Here is a 13,957-nt window from a genome sequence, read left to right as displayed (position 1 = left end):
GGAATGTCTATAGGGGTAGAAAACTCCCATCATCTCCTGCCACTGAAATAAACATTTCATTTTCTAGGGCAGTGGTTTTCAACCAGGGTGCCTTGAATGATGGTCAGGGGTGCCACGGGCAACACTGGCCTCTGTCCCTCTTTACTTCTCTCCCTCTCTGATGCCCTCATGTCTCTGCCTTCCAAAGGCTTGCATAGCTGTTTACTGCAGCAGGCCTGGCTATAATGGGTGAATTGTGAATTGGGTGAATTGTGCCTCTGGGAAGAACCTCTTTGGAGGGGTGGAGAGGGCAGCTCAGAGACCAGGAATGGCAGCTGCAGCTGCCCAGAGGACTCCCAATGAGAGAAGGCTGAGGGAACACTCCACAAGGGAGGGTGTCTGAAAAAGGGTGAGAGGCTGCCAGTTCTGCAGGCAAGAGGTGGCATAATTCGGCTCCTGAACCCCACAGGGGTGTTGCAGAAAAAATGTAGTTGGTTAAGGGAGCCGTGGACTGAAAAAGGTTGAAAACCTCTGTTCTAGGGTGGGTTATGCCCTGTAAGGTAAAGGGACCCCTGACTATTAGGTCCAGTCGTGGCAGACTCTGGGGCTGTGGCGCTCATCTCGCTTTATTGACTGCTTCCGGGTCTTGTGGCCAGCATGACTAAGCCGCTTCTGGCGAACCAGAGCAGCACACGGAAATGCCGTTTACCTTCCCGCAGGAGCGGTACCTATTTATCTACTTGCACTTCGTGCTTTTGAACTGCTAGGTTAGCAGGAGCAGGGACCGAGCAACGGAAGCTCACCCAGTCGCAGGGATTTGAACCGCCGACCTTCTGATCGGCAAGTCCTAGGCTCTGTGGTTTAACCCACAGCACCACCCACATTCCAGGCCCTGTAGATCAGATCAAATCTCCTCCCACTCTGTTGTTTGTTGAAGTGACTCACAGTCACCTACCTAAGTGCCCATCTGGACAGCTGCATCCAGGGGTTCAGCTCCGCCTCTCTTCCCACCTCCCACCCTTCATTGTACAAACAATAAGGAACGCAGAAAACCTCCATGTACCAAGCCAAGCCTTTGGCCCACCCAGCCCAGTATCATGTAACCCAATGAGGAGTGATTTTGAGCAGGAGTCTCCCCACTCCTATTTGCAGATGCCATGGAGTGAAGTTGAGGCCGCCTCTCTCGCTGACCTGCAGCTCTTCCTTTCTGGGGCAGCTGCCAGGCTGCTCCTGAATGGAAAACAAGTCAGTTAGTTATAAACGTTCTGCCCAACAGAAGCTGTATCCTCTGGGGAAACTGTGCAGTAAACAGCAGGAAAACAGCCAAGCAATTAAACATGACAATGTTATTGTGAACTTCTGGGTTTTATATGTATACATAAATAAACAAACACACACGTAACAGCTAAGACTTTTTACATAACTGACTCCTGGCAGGGAGCCTCATTCATTTCAGTCACAGCTATTTTTAAGCTGTTGCAAAACGTCCTGCCCAAAGACAGCTTTCAGCCCATCCACCACCTATGCGGGCACGCCTGCCTCAGAGCCCATGTGCTTCTATGGCTGGTTTCATTTCATTGTCTTCTGCCCCTGAGGTGTTTGTATTGTCATCGCTGATCTGCTCTGCGACAGAGAATTTGCCAGGGGCAAAGCAAAAAACGATAATCCACTTGTGGACAGGCACTCCAGCTTGATGCTTGAACCCCAGACACGCCTACCCACAAGTGGGTAGGTACAGGAAGCGAATGGGGGGGGGTGTTCTACAGGGAAATGGCTCTTCACATTACCTACACTCCAGAAAGGTAAAGTGGCTCAAACTTCCTTGCATGAAATCCAGAGGTGGTAGAACAGCTGGCAGGGACATTTTGCAGTGTAGCAGAAGCCTGTCTGTCTGTCTGCAAGCCAAACATGCTTAGCTGCTGCCCAGGACACCAGAGGCCCCTCCTTTTGGGGTGGAGGTGAAAACAAGAAGAAACAGATAAAACTGAAAAATCAACAATCCAGCTCAAAATGGATTGGGTGGAGGGTGACATATAGAAAGAATTGAGCTGGTTGCTCCATTTTCTCCCCATCCCCTCTTTATTCTTTGGGCATTTCAGAATCCCTGGTATTCACTGCTGTAATATCTCAGCTTATCATACTTTGTGGGGAGGGTGTTATCTCCTCCACCCCCCCAATCCTAACGCACAACAGTGTTTTCGCCTGGGCTAGAGAAGCTGTCACTAGAAATACTGCAACATACAAACCTTTTTGTATAAATGTACCAAAAACGCTAACAGAATACCGGGGACCTCTTTCCGCCTATTACAACTAGCTACTTCCCTCTGCAGTCATGGACATCAGCGGGAAGTACAGCTGGCAGGACAGGCAGCAACCCCCACCAAAAGAGAAGCAATGGCGTGGTTGGGGAGACCTCTGCCTCTTTGCCGAGTTATTTGGCTTTTGCAGCTACTAGAATGAAACTGTTTCATATGGAACATTTGATGCTCGGGGAAGAGCTGAACTAGCTGAGCAACAAAATGAAGGTTTTGCTTCCGGGGGCAGGCAGAAGTCCCCTCTTCCAATAGAAAAATATGACTGCTGGTTGCATTTGCTCTGCTGGAAAAATCGTTGAAGGCCTCTTAGAATAAGGTTACCAGATTTATTGCAATGAATATGGGGATACAATCAACCAATCAATTAATCAATAAAAATAAAATAAAATATTTTTTTCTTAAAAAAAAGAGAGGGAAAAGGTTATTTAAAAAAATAAAGAAGTAATATTTTCTGTTCCGTGGTCTCCTCTGTTGTGTGGCCTTCTTCTGAGTCCTGGCCTTTCTTGGAGAACTAGCCATGCTTCCCCCCTCCCTCCCCCTCCTTGCACTGCAATTCCCCACAAGCTTACTCAGGAGTAAGCGTTAGCAGAACCCCCCTCCTTCTGCTGCTGCCCTGCCTGCCTGTCTGGGTGTCTCCTGCGCAGGCATTGTCTGGCAGCCGCCCACCTGCGCTGTGGAGCGCCCAGTCAGGGGGTCTGGGGCAGATCTGGAGGGGAGTGAGTGGGAGAAAGCATGCTTGGGCCTGCTCACCTCTCGTCCGCAATGGCCAACAATGAGCTGGCCAACAAGCTGAGCCGCCGCTTGCAAGTCGAGGAGCACAATGGCGAAGCCGAGCAGCAGCCGCAGCCGCCCAAGCACCACCCAGAGGCCTAGCCGGAACCAGCGGCCTTGGGCAGCGGTGCCGACGGCAAGCTGAGCGCCAAGTTGCAGTGGCGCACCGAGCTCAACAGCCCTGTGCAGCTCTCACCTGGCGGTGGCGGCCACCACCACATCTGCAGCCCCTACACCGAGTCCCCATATGATGTGTCTTGTGCGCAACAGATCATATGGGGCCTTCCAGCGAGGCAAAATGGTAGGCGGCACGGCAGCGGGCAGTTCCTGAAGCCAGACAACTGCTCTACCAGGCTGGCTCCGGGCTGCTGAGACTGCGGCTGCTGCTAAGTTTCCTGGGGACATTAAATGAATTCTGGGGATGGAATTTGCCCAGGGACAAATGTGCAAATCTGGGGACTGTCCCCGGGATATGGGGACATCTAGTAACCCTATCTTAGAATACGGAAAGTCACCACATATGAAAAACATGGATTGGCTGCTACCAAAGATCCACCCAGTTGTTCCTAAAAGCCTTCCAGTGGTTCATGGGTGTGGGGACACCATATGACCCAGCCTCCTTCCAAAGCAAAGTGCCCATGCTGCACGTTGGAGTGACACCAGCCAGAAATCCAGGCCCCCCTTTTGCAACGGCTGGCTTCTGGCCTCGTTGGCAGCAGTCTAACAAGGCCTGATGAGGGGACCAGGTTGCCTCCTCCCACACCGTCAGTGGGGCTAAGGAGCTCCTCCAAAATCAGGAGAACCACACCACCCAGCTCAGCTGCGAGGAAGAAGAAGCAGAAAGCAAAGAGGCTTGCACGCCATTCCCTTGCGGCAGCTGGAGCCTCAAGTGCTGCTCAGTTGTCACTCAGATGGTCAAATTCCTCCCAATCTAACATGCTCATGACCTCTGAAGAAATGTCTGGGTGGTTCTGGAGCTGGTTTTGCTGCCGTTCAGGGGTCCACCTCTCGGCATTCGTGATAACGGCCCTGGGCAGGGTGAGGACACAGGCGGCCATCCCAGAGATGTTGTCCTCTAGCCGGGGGCCTCTCTCCCAGCAGTCTCTGTCAGCATCATAAATGTGGACGTAATGCATGCGAATCCCCCGGTTGTGGGATCTGCCCCCTAAAACGTAGATCATGTGATCCAGGACGGCAATGCCGGGTTCGCCATGCCCTGCAGGCAAAGGGCACACAGTGGTCCACTGAGCGGTGCTGGGGGAATAGCAGGCCACCTGGGAGGGAGGCAAAAGCAACAGGTCGTCTCTGGTCATGATGGAGAACAAGTCCCCCCCACCAGGGAGTCCTAGCAAGGGCTTGCAGCTCCTCTCCCCCTGCAACTGCCCCACAGAAGTTGGAGGAGAGGCTACCAAACCTTCTGGTGTTTTAAGTTAACAGTGAGGCACAGAACAAAACCAGCCCTGGGTGTTCATGGCTTGTCGCCAGCTAAGCCATACTCAGAGGAGGCCCACTGAATCCAGTCTCTATATCGCCGCGGACCTACTCTGCGTTGGATATAGCCCCTGGGCAGAGCGCAGCTGCCTCCTCACCTGGTGAACGTCCCGCCTGTAGCCAGAGTCGTTGTTACTCCCTCCAATCACGTACAGCCTGCCCAGCAGGGCTGCCATCCCATGCCAGGCCCTCCGGACAGGGCCGTCAGCCAGGCTGTCCCAGCGATTATCTACAGGGTCATAGCAGTGCAGCTCCTTCAGGTAGTCCTCGCCTCGCCTCCCGCAAGTGATGTACATCCGTCCGTCCAACTCAGCTCCGGCGTGGGCATAAACCTGCGTCAACAGAAGAGAGGGAGGAGTCAGGTGCTGCCAGCTTACCCATCCACCTCCACCCTCAGCAAATGAGGCCATGTGGAGATATTTAGCCGAAATTCCCAGGAGGCAATTCTCAGAGCTTGACCTCCAAATGACTGATGGCTCAAACCTGGCTTTCTGGTGTAAATCACCCCTCTCCTCGCCCCTCTTCCAATTTATACACCTCTCTCTCCAAAGGAGCATGCTTTTTCTTACAATAATGCACTAGAGTTGATCACTCTGGCGTTTTCGACACCCTCCTTTGGTATCCATCCCTGTGCCTAACCACTCCCATGAGCCCACCTTTGGGCCGGTGGGTCAGGGCAACAGGTGATCGTTCTTCTTTTATGTCTGCCTTGGATCAAACACCAAAATGAAGCTTGGGCACCGCTCCCAGGAAGTCGCTTTGAGCACATATCATAACCCTTTTCATTTGTCAGGTGATGCAGAAACCTTCACAACACCCTGTCCACCGCCTGCCCCAACATTTGTGATATCCTGTAAATTCTGCACTAAATTCTGCTGTCAAATTTCTGTACCGTTAATAACCGCGTAGCCTTCCTGATTCTCCGAAATTCCCCATCAACCCCAACTTTGCTCTGTACCTCGACTATCACTTATTTCCACATTTCTGCAACCCTAAGGGCCAGGCGCTACACCCCACCTCCTCAAAGTACAATGTTTAGGAAAGTGAATGCTGAGCATAACAACAGTTTGGCTGGATCAGGCCAATGACCCATCTGATCCAGCATCCTGTTCTCACTGTGGCCAATGAGATGCCCTAATGGGAAAGCCCACAAGCAGTGCCCCCTGCACCCCCAGTTATGGCATCAGCAAAATTTATGGAAAACCCACCAGCCCAAACCTCACTGGTGGTTGCTGGCCCACTCAAGGCTTCAGCCTAGCCAGCGCCATGCTTCAGATCTCCCAGATCCCTCTGTGATGTTGGAAAAGCTCCTGCTTTCCCCCGCCACTTGCCCAACTCCTGCCTTCTCCTCTCCTTACCTCCTTCCTGAGAGGGGCCACATATTCCCAGGTGTTGGTTTTGGGGTCGTATCTTTCCACTTCCCGCAGTTCTTCGTGGTAGTCCCGTCCTCCCACGGCGTAGATATACTCTCCCACCACACAGACGCAGAGGTCTGCGTGCTCTCGCTGGAGAGACTGGATCTGGAACCACCGGTTGTGGCGTGGGTCGTACCTTGCAAAGGAAGAGGATGGCCAATCTGCACAGCTCTGCTAGCGCAAGTGCCAGGGATGGATTGGTGCCCACAGGCTCTAACTGCTGTTCCTGCCACCCGTTTATCTCCCTGCATCCCATTGCTTCCAAGTGCATTTGCCTGTCCTCCCACCAACCACTCCCTCTATTGCTCTTGCCAGGCTTTTCAAAGAGAGAACCACCAGTCTTTGCAGCACATGTATGACTATGCCATCCTAGCTCTGCTTTGTGAGAAAAGAGCACAGCACTAGGGTAGCTGCACTCACTGTGTGATCTTCTCAGTTTTAATTGAGAGATTAATCCCTTTCCAGATTAATATTCGCTCAAGGGGAACAATTTCCCCATCTCAACCCCGATATGAAAATATGATGGAACAACACTGTTCCAAAATGAATGTATGTTTGTGTGCATTTTCTGACATGCTCCCCTCTCAATGCCTGTAGATAGTAAGTGGACATAGTTCCATTTTTTGCCATTGTCATGCTACCAAAATAGTTCAGTCTTTGTTACATTTAACAGGCAGCAATATAATTTCAGGGGTTAGTATGTCCTGTGCATGCAGATAAAATTATCCCTGCTTTACAGATACAAGGACTGTCAGAGAGAGAGAGAGAAGGAGAGGGAAAGAGAGAGAGAGATTTAATCAGTCCAGTCACTCCACAGCTGTCAAAAGCTCACTGGGCGCTATCTTTGAGCTGCTTCATATCAGCCATCTCATGTTTCATGCCCTCAATGCGCTCTGAGCTGGAAGGAGGCAGCCAGGAGCCTGAGGCAACAATAAATCACAGTAAGACTGAGGCATGGAGCACCTTGTTTACAGAGCTCAGAAAACATTGAGGGGGATAGCGTCAGAAGAGGATATAAATAAAAACACCTCCCTTCACACCCAGCCAGGCGTGGTGTTATTCTTTGTCAATGCCCTATATGAGAGACCAGGAAGTTGCTTGGGTTGTTCCACTTCTCTGAGGGTGCCAAGAAAGCAGCTTCCCGATTAACAGGGCAATCTGATGCATGTCTCGCCATGTTCAGTGCTTAAGGGTGTTGAGGACTGAAACCTAATGGGACAACACCACTTGCCAGTCACTATTATCACAAATAGCGGCTCTTACCTCCAACACCTGTTTTCTGCTCGAAAGCCATGGATGTTGTTATCTCCCCCAACCAAGTAGACAAAGTTGTTGAGGACTGCAATTCCCTGGTTAGACATCCTGGGGGACAAGGCTGCTGTGAAGTGCCTCCACTCCCCCAGCAGCGGGTTCAGATACCTGGCCTGGTCGCTGACGACTGTGGAAGGGGTGGAGTGGATCCCCCCAAAGCCCACAACGCAGCAAAACTCGGACCTCAGCTGCGTGTGGGGGCTCTGCATCATGGGCTGCAGGCACTCGTTCTTGTGGTACATCAGAGCACTCGCCACTGTCTCCTTCAAAGGGCACGGGCTGAGCTTGTTGTGAAGCCTCTGCAGGACAGGAAAGTCCATCAAGGGGAAGCGGACCGTCTCCAGAAGCTTTGGGGGCTCCATCAAGGAGACCTGATCTGTTTCCACTTGCTCTGGAGTGTAATGGTACAGCAGGGCCCCCTCGTAAACCTCATTCTCAGAGCTGACCTCCAAGTTGTTGCTGCTGAGGAGGGCGTAGACCTTTTCCAGGGGAAGCTGGCGGTACATTTCTGTCCTGGAGAGAGTGACAAAGTTTTTCAGAACGTAGGAGTCCAGCTGCTCGCTCAGGTGGCTCAGGTGGAAAAGGTCGGCCAGCTTGTACACATCCAAGACGTTCTCCTCGTCCACCCAGGACATGAGGAAGTCGCAGCAGAACTTGATAACCTCTGGGATCTGCGAAGGAGAAAGAAAAAGAGCCCCTCTGATATGGAGCTGCGAGGGATTCCAACCCTACCCTCCAATAGGATCGAAAACCACCCATAGCATGCAGAATTTTGCAAACCAAGTCCAAATCCCGTGTTCATATTTTGCTAATGAAGCACAGAAATCAGGTCAAGTTCTACTGAACTGGCAAGCGGCACTGCGAGTGGAAACATTTTTTAAATTCCAAGGTGATGGAGGCTGAGCCAGAGTCATGGCACAAACGTGTAGGAAAAGGAGAGCAAACCAGTCTTTAGATCAAAGGGCAGCTATAGCAACAGGGTCAAGCAAACCCTCGTAGCTGGGAGCCTCTGTGGCAATGCTGGCTGCAAGAGCAGAAGTGGGAGAGCTGGGAAGCAGAGCTCACTCCATTGGCTCTGCCGCTCCTCTCCCTTCAACTGTTCCCTCGGGGCAGCCATTCCACCAGGCTGCCTCAGTAGGAGAGGCAGGAACCAGGGCTCACCTGTAGGAAACAGGGCTCACCTGTAGGAAACAGGGCTCACCTGTAGGAAACAGGGCCCACCTCCACCAGGCACATCCTGCCCCTGAACTGTGCCAGCTGGTCAATATAGGAATAACTGCTTATAAATTGGTGCCTGAGTTTTTGTTTTTATTCTCCTCTTCCCTCCCTGTCCTTTTCCCCTTGTGTTCTGTGTTTTTTTTAGGCTGTAAGCCTGAATGGTTTTGACTGTATGCAAGACACTCTGAGAGCCCTTTCGGATGAAGAGTGGGGTACCAATGCTCCTACTATTTAATAAGTTCAAAGGGCTGGGCTGCAATCCAACCAGTGGTGGAGCTTAACAGAGCAGCAGAGCCAGGACCGATCTGCAGCCCTACTGCTCATACTAGCCAAGTTGTAAGGTAAGCAGCTGTGGTAGCTGAAAGCAGGTGCAGCAGCCAGACCCAGATGAGGCCCTGTGATGCTCCAGTGAGGGCAGTGGGACCAGCTCAGCTTTCCCCCATTCCCAGCATGTGCTGTTATGGGCTGCCACCACCAGAGGCCCAGAGAGCTGGGTGGAGAGGCACCTCTGACCAATCCACCACGCACAAAGCCTGCCATAAAGGAATTTGGGCTTTGCCATGTTCCTTCCCCAACAAGCCTTTCAGAACTGCCAACTCTCTCACCTGAAGCTGGCAGGCGGCAGTCAGTATTTCCTGCACATTGCTGAGGCCAAGCTCCAGTTCCGAAGTATATATGAAGTTCAGGATTTGACACATGGCGTTATAAGACACACCCTGAATGTGGACCTCTTCCTGTTCCATTTCTCTTAGTCCGCCAGCAAACATCCCCCTATTAAAGGAAAGAGCTGCTTTCAGTCATGCTTCCAGAAAGGAACCTGCTCAGGGCTTCCAGGTTGCGTATGGGGGCAATTACTGATCCCATTTCTATGCTGTACTCCTTCCTCCAAGGAACTTAAGCACCTTGCACAGAGATACTCCACTTACACTTCATAGCAGCCACACAAGAAGCAGGTCAGGGTAAGAGGCTGGCTGGACCAATGTCAATGACTGGGGAATAGCCGTGGCTCAGTGTTGGAGCATCTGTTCTGCATGCAGAAGGTCCTAGGTTCAACCCCCAGCAGCATCTCCAAAAAGGGCTAGGGGAGATCCCTGCTTGAAACCCTGACCTCTGCCAGCCAGCGTAGCCAACACTGAGGTAGACAGACGAATAGTCTGGCTCATAGAAGGCAGCTTCCTATGTACTGTGGGTCATCAGACCTGCATGGTACATTTCAGCCTTACTCATCCCACTAGCTGGCTGGTTTAAAAGTGGACTGGTATAGGCACAGGTGTTAGGCAGGAGCTGTTGGGACAGGTGCGAATGTGTGGGACCTGCTCTTCTGTTCACGGAGGTTCACCTCAGCTGCATAAGGGAAATGCTTGTGGGTTCCATATCACCACCATTACTGAAGACTGATATATATGCCAGCCTTCTCCAACTCAGTGCCCACCCATCTTCCCCAACCACTGGCAACGAGGCAGGAGCCTATGGGAGTTGGGGTGCGACTATATGAGGAGAGATCCTAACTGGGGAATGAGGGCATCTTAGCTGAGGTTCCTGAATTGCAGGGGTTGGACTACATGACCTTTGGGTTCCTTCCAACTCTATAATTCTATGAGCAATGCAATGACTCAGTTGATGTGGGAGCAGTTTTGGGTCTTGCTCTATTGACCCTTCTTTCCACAGGTTATTGCCTAGCTTTCTACTCTGCACCACCCTAATGTTGACATTTATTTTATTTTATTTCGACTCTGCACCAATTTCCCATTAAACCTCATCAGTTGGAAGCAGTCATGCTCCTGAATACCAGTAGCTGGAAACCACAGGAGGGGAGAGTGCTGCTGTGGCATTCACACCCTGTTTGTGGGCTTCCCTAGGACATCTGGGTGGCCACTGTGAGGCACAGATGTTCAGCCTCCACAGTGTGCTAAGATTTTATTGAAGAGTACCACAACCAATTTGTGCATAAATTTCAGAACTAAACGTAAACATTTCCAGTTCATGCATAATACCGTTTCGGTTCCATTCCAGACAGACCTGAAGTAATCGCATGACGCCGCCAGGAGGATCCGATGAGCCTCGATCGGCTTCCCCTCCACACGCAGGATAACGTCAAAGAGGATGCCGCTGTCCCGGAGAGCCACCAAGCCATTCAGTAAAGCCTGGGAGTGTTGCACACTACGGTAGGTGTTGCCGGATCCCCCCTTGGCCAAGGGCTCCGGGAGAGTCTTGGCTGGCTTGGCCAGCTCCTGATCTTCTGCCATTCCAGGCCAAAACTCCAGAGACGCAAGGAAAGCAGTTTAGGGGTTTCCTGTAGAGCAATTTGCAGAGGAAAATGTTGGGTTTACTGACTCGAAACCTTATTTATTAGTCATCCCACCCTCCTTCCCTCTGAGCCCACGGAAGAACTTCCAAGACGTTATATATATCAAAAAAAATTAAAATAAAAATGGCTTAGAGAGGGGCATGAGTGAAGACATCCGAGAGGGAGGAGGAGAGAGATAAAGGACTCTCCGAGGAACCGGGCGAGGAGCTGGACTTGGAGGTCAGGAGGGCAAGAGGGGGAAGAGGCCACGTCTGACGCGGAGGCAAAACAAGGCTCTCTCCGAGTAAGAAGGCGGCGGAGAAGCCCCGCCTCGGGCCCCTCCACGGCCTGAACTCGGGGTCAACTTGTGCTCTGCACATGCTCAGGAGGCGCCCGCAGACGGAGCCAAGCGGGAAGGCGCAGACCCATCTGAGGCCGCTGCCGCCACCGCCCTCCTCCCCCGACCTGAGCGCCTCTCCACCTCCTTCCGGTTTCAACTGCCGGGAACCACAGAAACGGGCGGCTCGGCCAGAACGTCGCTTCCCTCCCACATCCGCCTCCGTCCTCCCCGCGCATAGGAGGACCCGCCTCTTAGGGGGCGTGGCGGCGCACGCGCAAATCAGCCTCGGGGGGGGGGCAAGGAAATGTCCTGCGCCCGGAAATCCCTCCGCCTCTGAGCGGCCTGCTTCCCAGAAGCCCCCGCTGCCTCGGAAACGCGCTTTGAGCGCCCGCGAACTACCTATCCCGTCGTGCTCCGGGGGAGGCGCGCTTCGTCGAGCGACTTCCGGTGGCCGGAAGAAGCGTCGCTGCGCCCGCCGCTCGCTCAAGTCAGTATCTCCTCAGCTCGCTCGGCCCTCGGATCGGCGGCGGCGGCGGAGGCGGCGGGCGGCCTCGGCATGGAGGAGAACGACTGGCGCAGCGCCAACTTCAGGCAGAAGCTCGTCAGCCAGATGTGAGTCCGCGGTGGGAGGGGAGAAAGGGAAGGGGAGGCCCGGAAGACCAGCTTCGGCCGGCTCCTCGGCTCCCGCGCCTCACGGGCAGCCCCGGTATCAGGAGCGGCGGAAGCAGCAGCAGCAGGAAGCCTCTGGCCTGGTTGAGCCGGGAATACGGGCCGGGTGATGGAGCCGGCTCTGCCCGTTTCGAGGCCCCCCTGGAGGCTGTGAGTGGCGTGGAGATGCCCCAGATCGGGTCCCGGGATGGCGCAACCCGCCACTGCCCCGCCTGATGTTACGGCAGGGATGCTGAAACGAACCTCGTGAGGGTGGGGGGTAGGAGGCGGCGGCTTCCCGTTCCCCCCGCTCGCCCTCTTCGCCAATTTCTGGACGCAGTCTTCTTCGAAAAGGGCCCCTTGGAGGGACAGGAATTTTGGCTCCATGGCCCTGTTTCACTTGACTGAATGGAGGCCCACCTGCAAGGCCCACCTACCATAGCTGTCAACTTACAGATTTGAAAATAAGGGACCAGCAGCCCCGAAAATAAGGGATCAGCAGCCAAAATAAGGGATCAGCAATTACTTTGATAAAATACATATTTTGTTGCTTGCAAATGGCTTTAGATACCTATTAGGTCCATAAATTACCATATAGCATATATTCAACACAAATAACAGCAACAATTTGTTGTTGACAAAGGACATCTGGACATAGAAAGGGCCCCTTCAGTAGCTTATTGAAGGGACATCATCAATAAGGGACAGCAGCGGGACATGGTGCTGGGATAAGGGACTGCCCCGCCACATAAGGGACGCTTGACAGCTATGCCACCTACTGTCGCCCGTAGTCCGCCAGACTTTGGCCCCCATCACGTTCCGTCCTCCCTGAGGAAGGGTGCGTTGTGCAAGGTGTGCCAGGCGCCCTCGCAGCCACAGCAGGATATGCATTGGGCAGGCATTCCAGGGGTCACACTGACCCACGGAGGAGAGAGTTGCCTGGAAGGGAAGAGATCCCGAGGGAGTGTGTGTACGTGGGCTTTGATGCCTTGGCAGGTGGAGGCTTGACTCAGGGATCAGCTCCTGGTGGGATCTTTTCCCTTGGAAAGCCTGCTGATTTAGACATACATCATTGGGTTTTTATTTCTGGTTTGGGTCTTGCAGTGAGTCGCTGTGCCTTGCCCTTCTCAACCAAAGAGGGGAGGGAGAAAAGAAATCTCAAGGTGGCAACTACGTCACCAGCACGCTCTATAAAGCAGATGGTCACCAATCCAATCAGGGCGTGTGCATCCTGACATCCAAGGGACAGTCCCACATCCCAAAAGATGGTTGAGTCACTTAGCCCAGTGCCTGTGGGTGCTAGTCTTGCTTTTTCTTCCGCCCACTGGCAATCCACATTAGGAATCTCACTTGCTAGTTTGCTGGGTAGGCAAACCCTACTGGAAGGATTGTCATCTGCGCTTCTCCCAAATAGCTGCTTCAAAGTATCTGGTGGCGGCAGAAGCTGGCCTGCTGGCTTGCCAATCTGTAGAACCTGAGGGAAGGCCATAGATCACAAGCCTTGCTCAGCAGCAGGAGCACAGAGTCCCTGAGCCTAGAGGCGTTGAAAGTGTTTGGGTTGCCACATGTGGGCTCTGCAAGTGCTCTGCTTCAGTTGCCCTGCTATCATGCGGGATGGGAGGCTGGTGTGATTGATTGTCTTCTCCCTAGAAATGGCGATGGCACTCTGAGCAGGGACACCTACTTCTGCTCCTTGCATCCAGGCTGGGGGCCTGCAAGGCAAAAGCATCCATGCGTTTTCCTGGCCTTTGTGAAGAGAGAACTTGCCTATGTGTTGGAGGGAGTGTTTTCCATATGTGGGAGCAGCACACCCCACTTTTTTGGGGGGGGGAGTGTAAGAACAAAACAGAAAGCCCCATTACAGTGGTACCTCAGGTTACATATGCTTCAGGTTACAGACTCCACTAACCCAGAAATAGTGCTTCAGGTTAAGAACTTTGCTTCAGGATGAGAACAGAAATCGTGCTCCAGCGGCGCGGCAGCAGGAGGCCCCATTAGCTAAAGTGGTGCTTCAGGTTAAGAACAGTTTCAGGTTAAGAACAGACCTCCGGAACGAATTAAGTACTTAACCCGAGGTACCACTGTATTCACAAATTGCAAAGGGGCTGGAGAGAGATTTGATTCAGTTCTTAGGTATTGTGGTATGGTTTCCCCTTCCTCTTACCTGCTTGTCTGGGGTGGT

The 13,957-nt window shown here is 52.8% G+C and overlaps 2 protein-coding genes across 3 annotated transcripts in view; one reads left to right on the top strand and one right to left on the bottom strand.

Annotated features, from left to right (window-relative positions):
- Positions 1-2,606: 2,606 nt before the first annotated feature.
- Positions 2,607-11,320, bottom strand: KLHL22 (kelch like family member 22). 2 transcript variants are annotated; one of them, XM_081893344.1, is made up of 6 exons: positions 10,520-11,320; positions 9,106-9,271; positions 7,235-7,953; positions 5,915-6,107; positions 4,655-4,888; positions 2,607-4,339 (listed from the first exon to the last, which is right to left on the bottom strand). In XM_081893344.1, exons 1-6 carry the CDS (start codon positions 10,744-10,746, stop codon positions 3,962-3,964), a joined length of 1,917 nt encoding a protein of 638 aa, XP_081749470.1. In that variant the 5' UTR covers positions 10,747-11,320; the 3' UTR covers positions 2,607-3,961. The 2 variants fall into 2 exon arrangements, with proteins under 2 accessions (XP_081749470.1, XP_081749471.1); XM_081893345.1 differs by lacking the exon at positions 9,106-9,271 and having other exon boundaries at positions 10,520-10,683.
- Positions 11,321-11,576: 256 nt separating this feature from the next.
- Positions 11,577-13,957, top strand: part of MED15 (mediator complex subunit 15) — a 31,286-nt gene continuing 28,905 nt past the window's right edge. Inside the window, exon 1 of the mRNA XM_081893539.1 lies at positions 11,577-11,739. Within this exon, the coding sequence (XP_081749665.1) occupies positions 11,684-11,739 (56 nt within the window). The 5' untranslated portion in view covers positions 11,577-11,683. The remainder of the gene's footprint in view (positions 11,740-13,957) is intronic.

The sequence above is a fragment of the Podarcis melisellensis genome (genome assembly GCF_964234715.1).
Source record: "Podarcis melisellensis genome assembly, chromosome: 16".
In the NCBI taxonomy this organism is placed as follows: domain Eukaryota; kingdom Metazoa; phylum Chordata; class Lepidosauria; order Squamata; family Lacertidae; genus Podarcis; species Podarcis melisellensis.
Note: the sequence above shows the minus strand (reverse complement) of the source record. Positions and strands in the feature narration are given on the sequence as shown.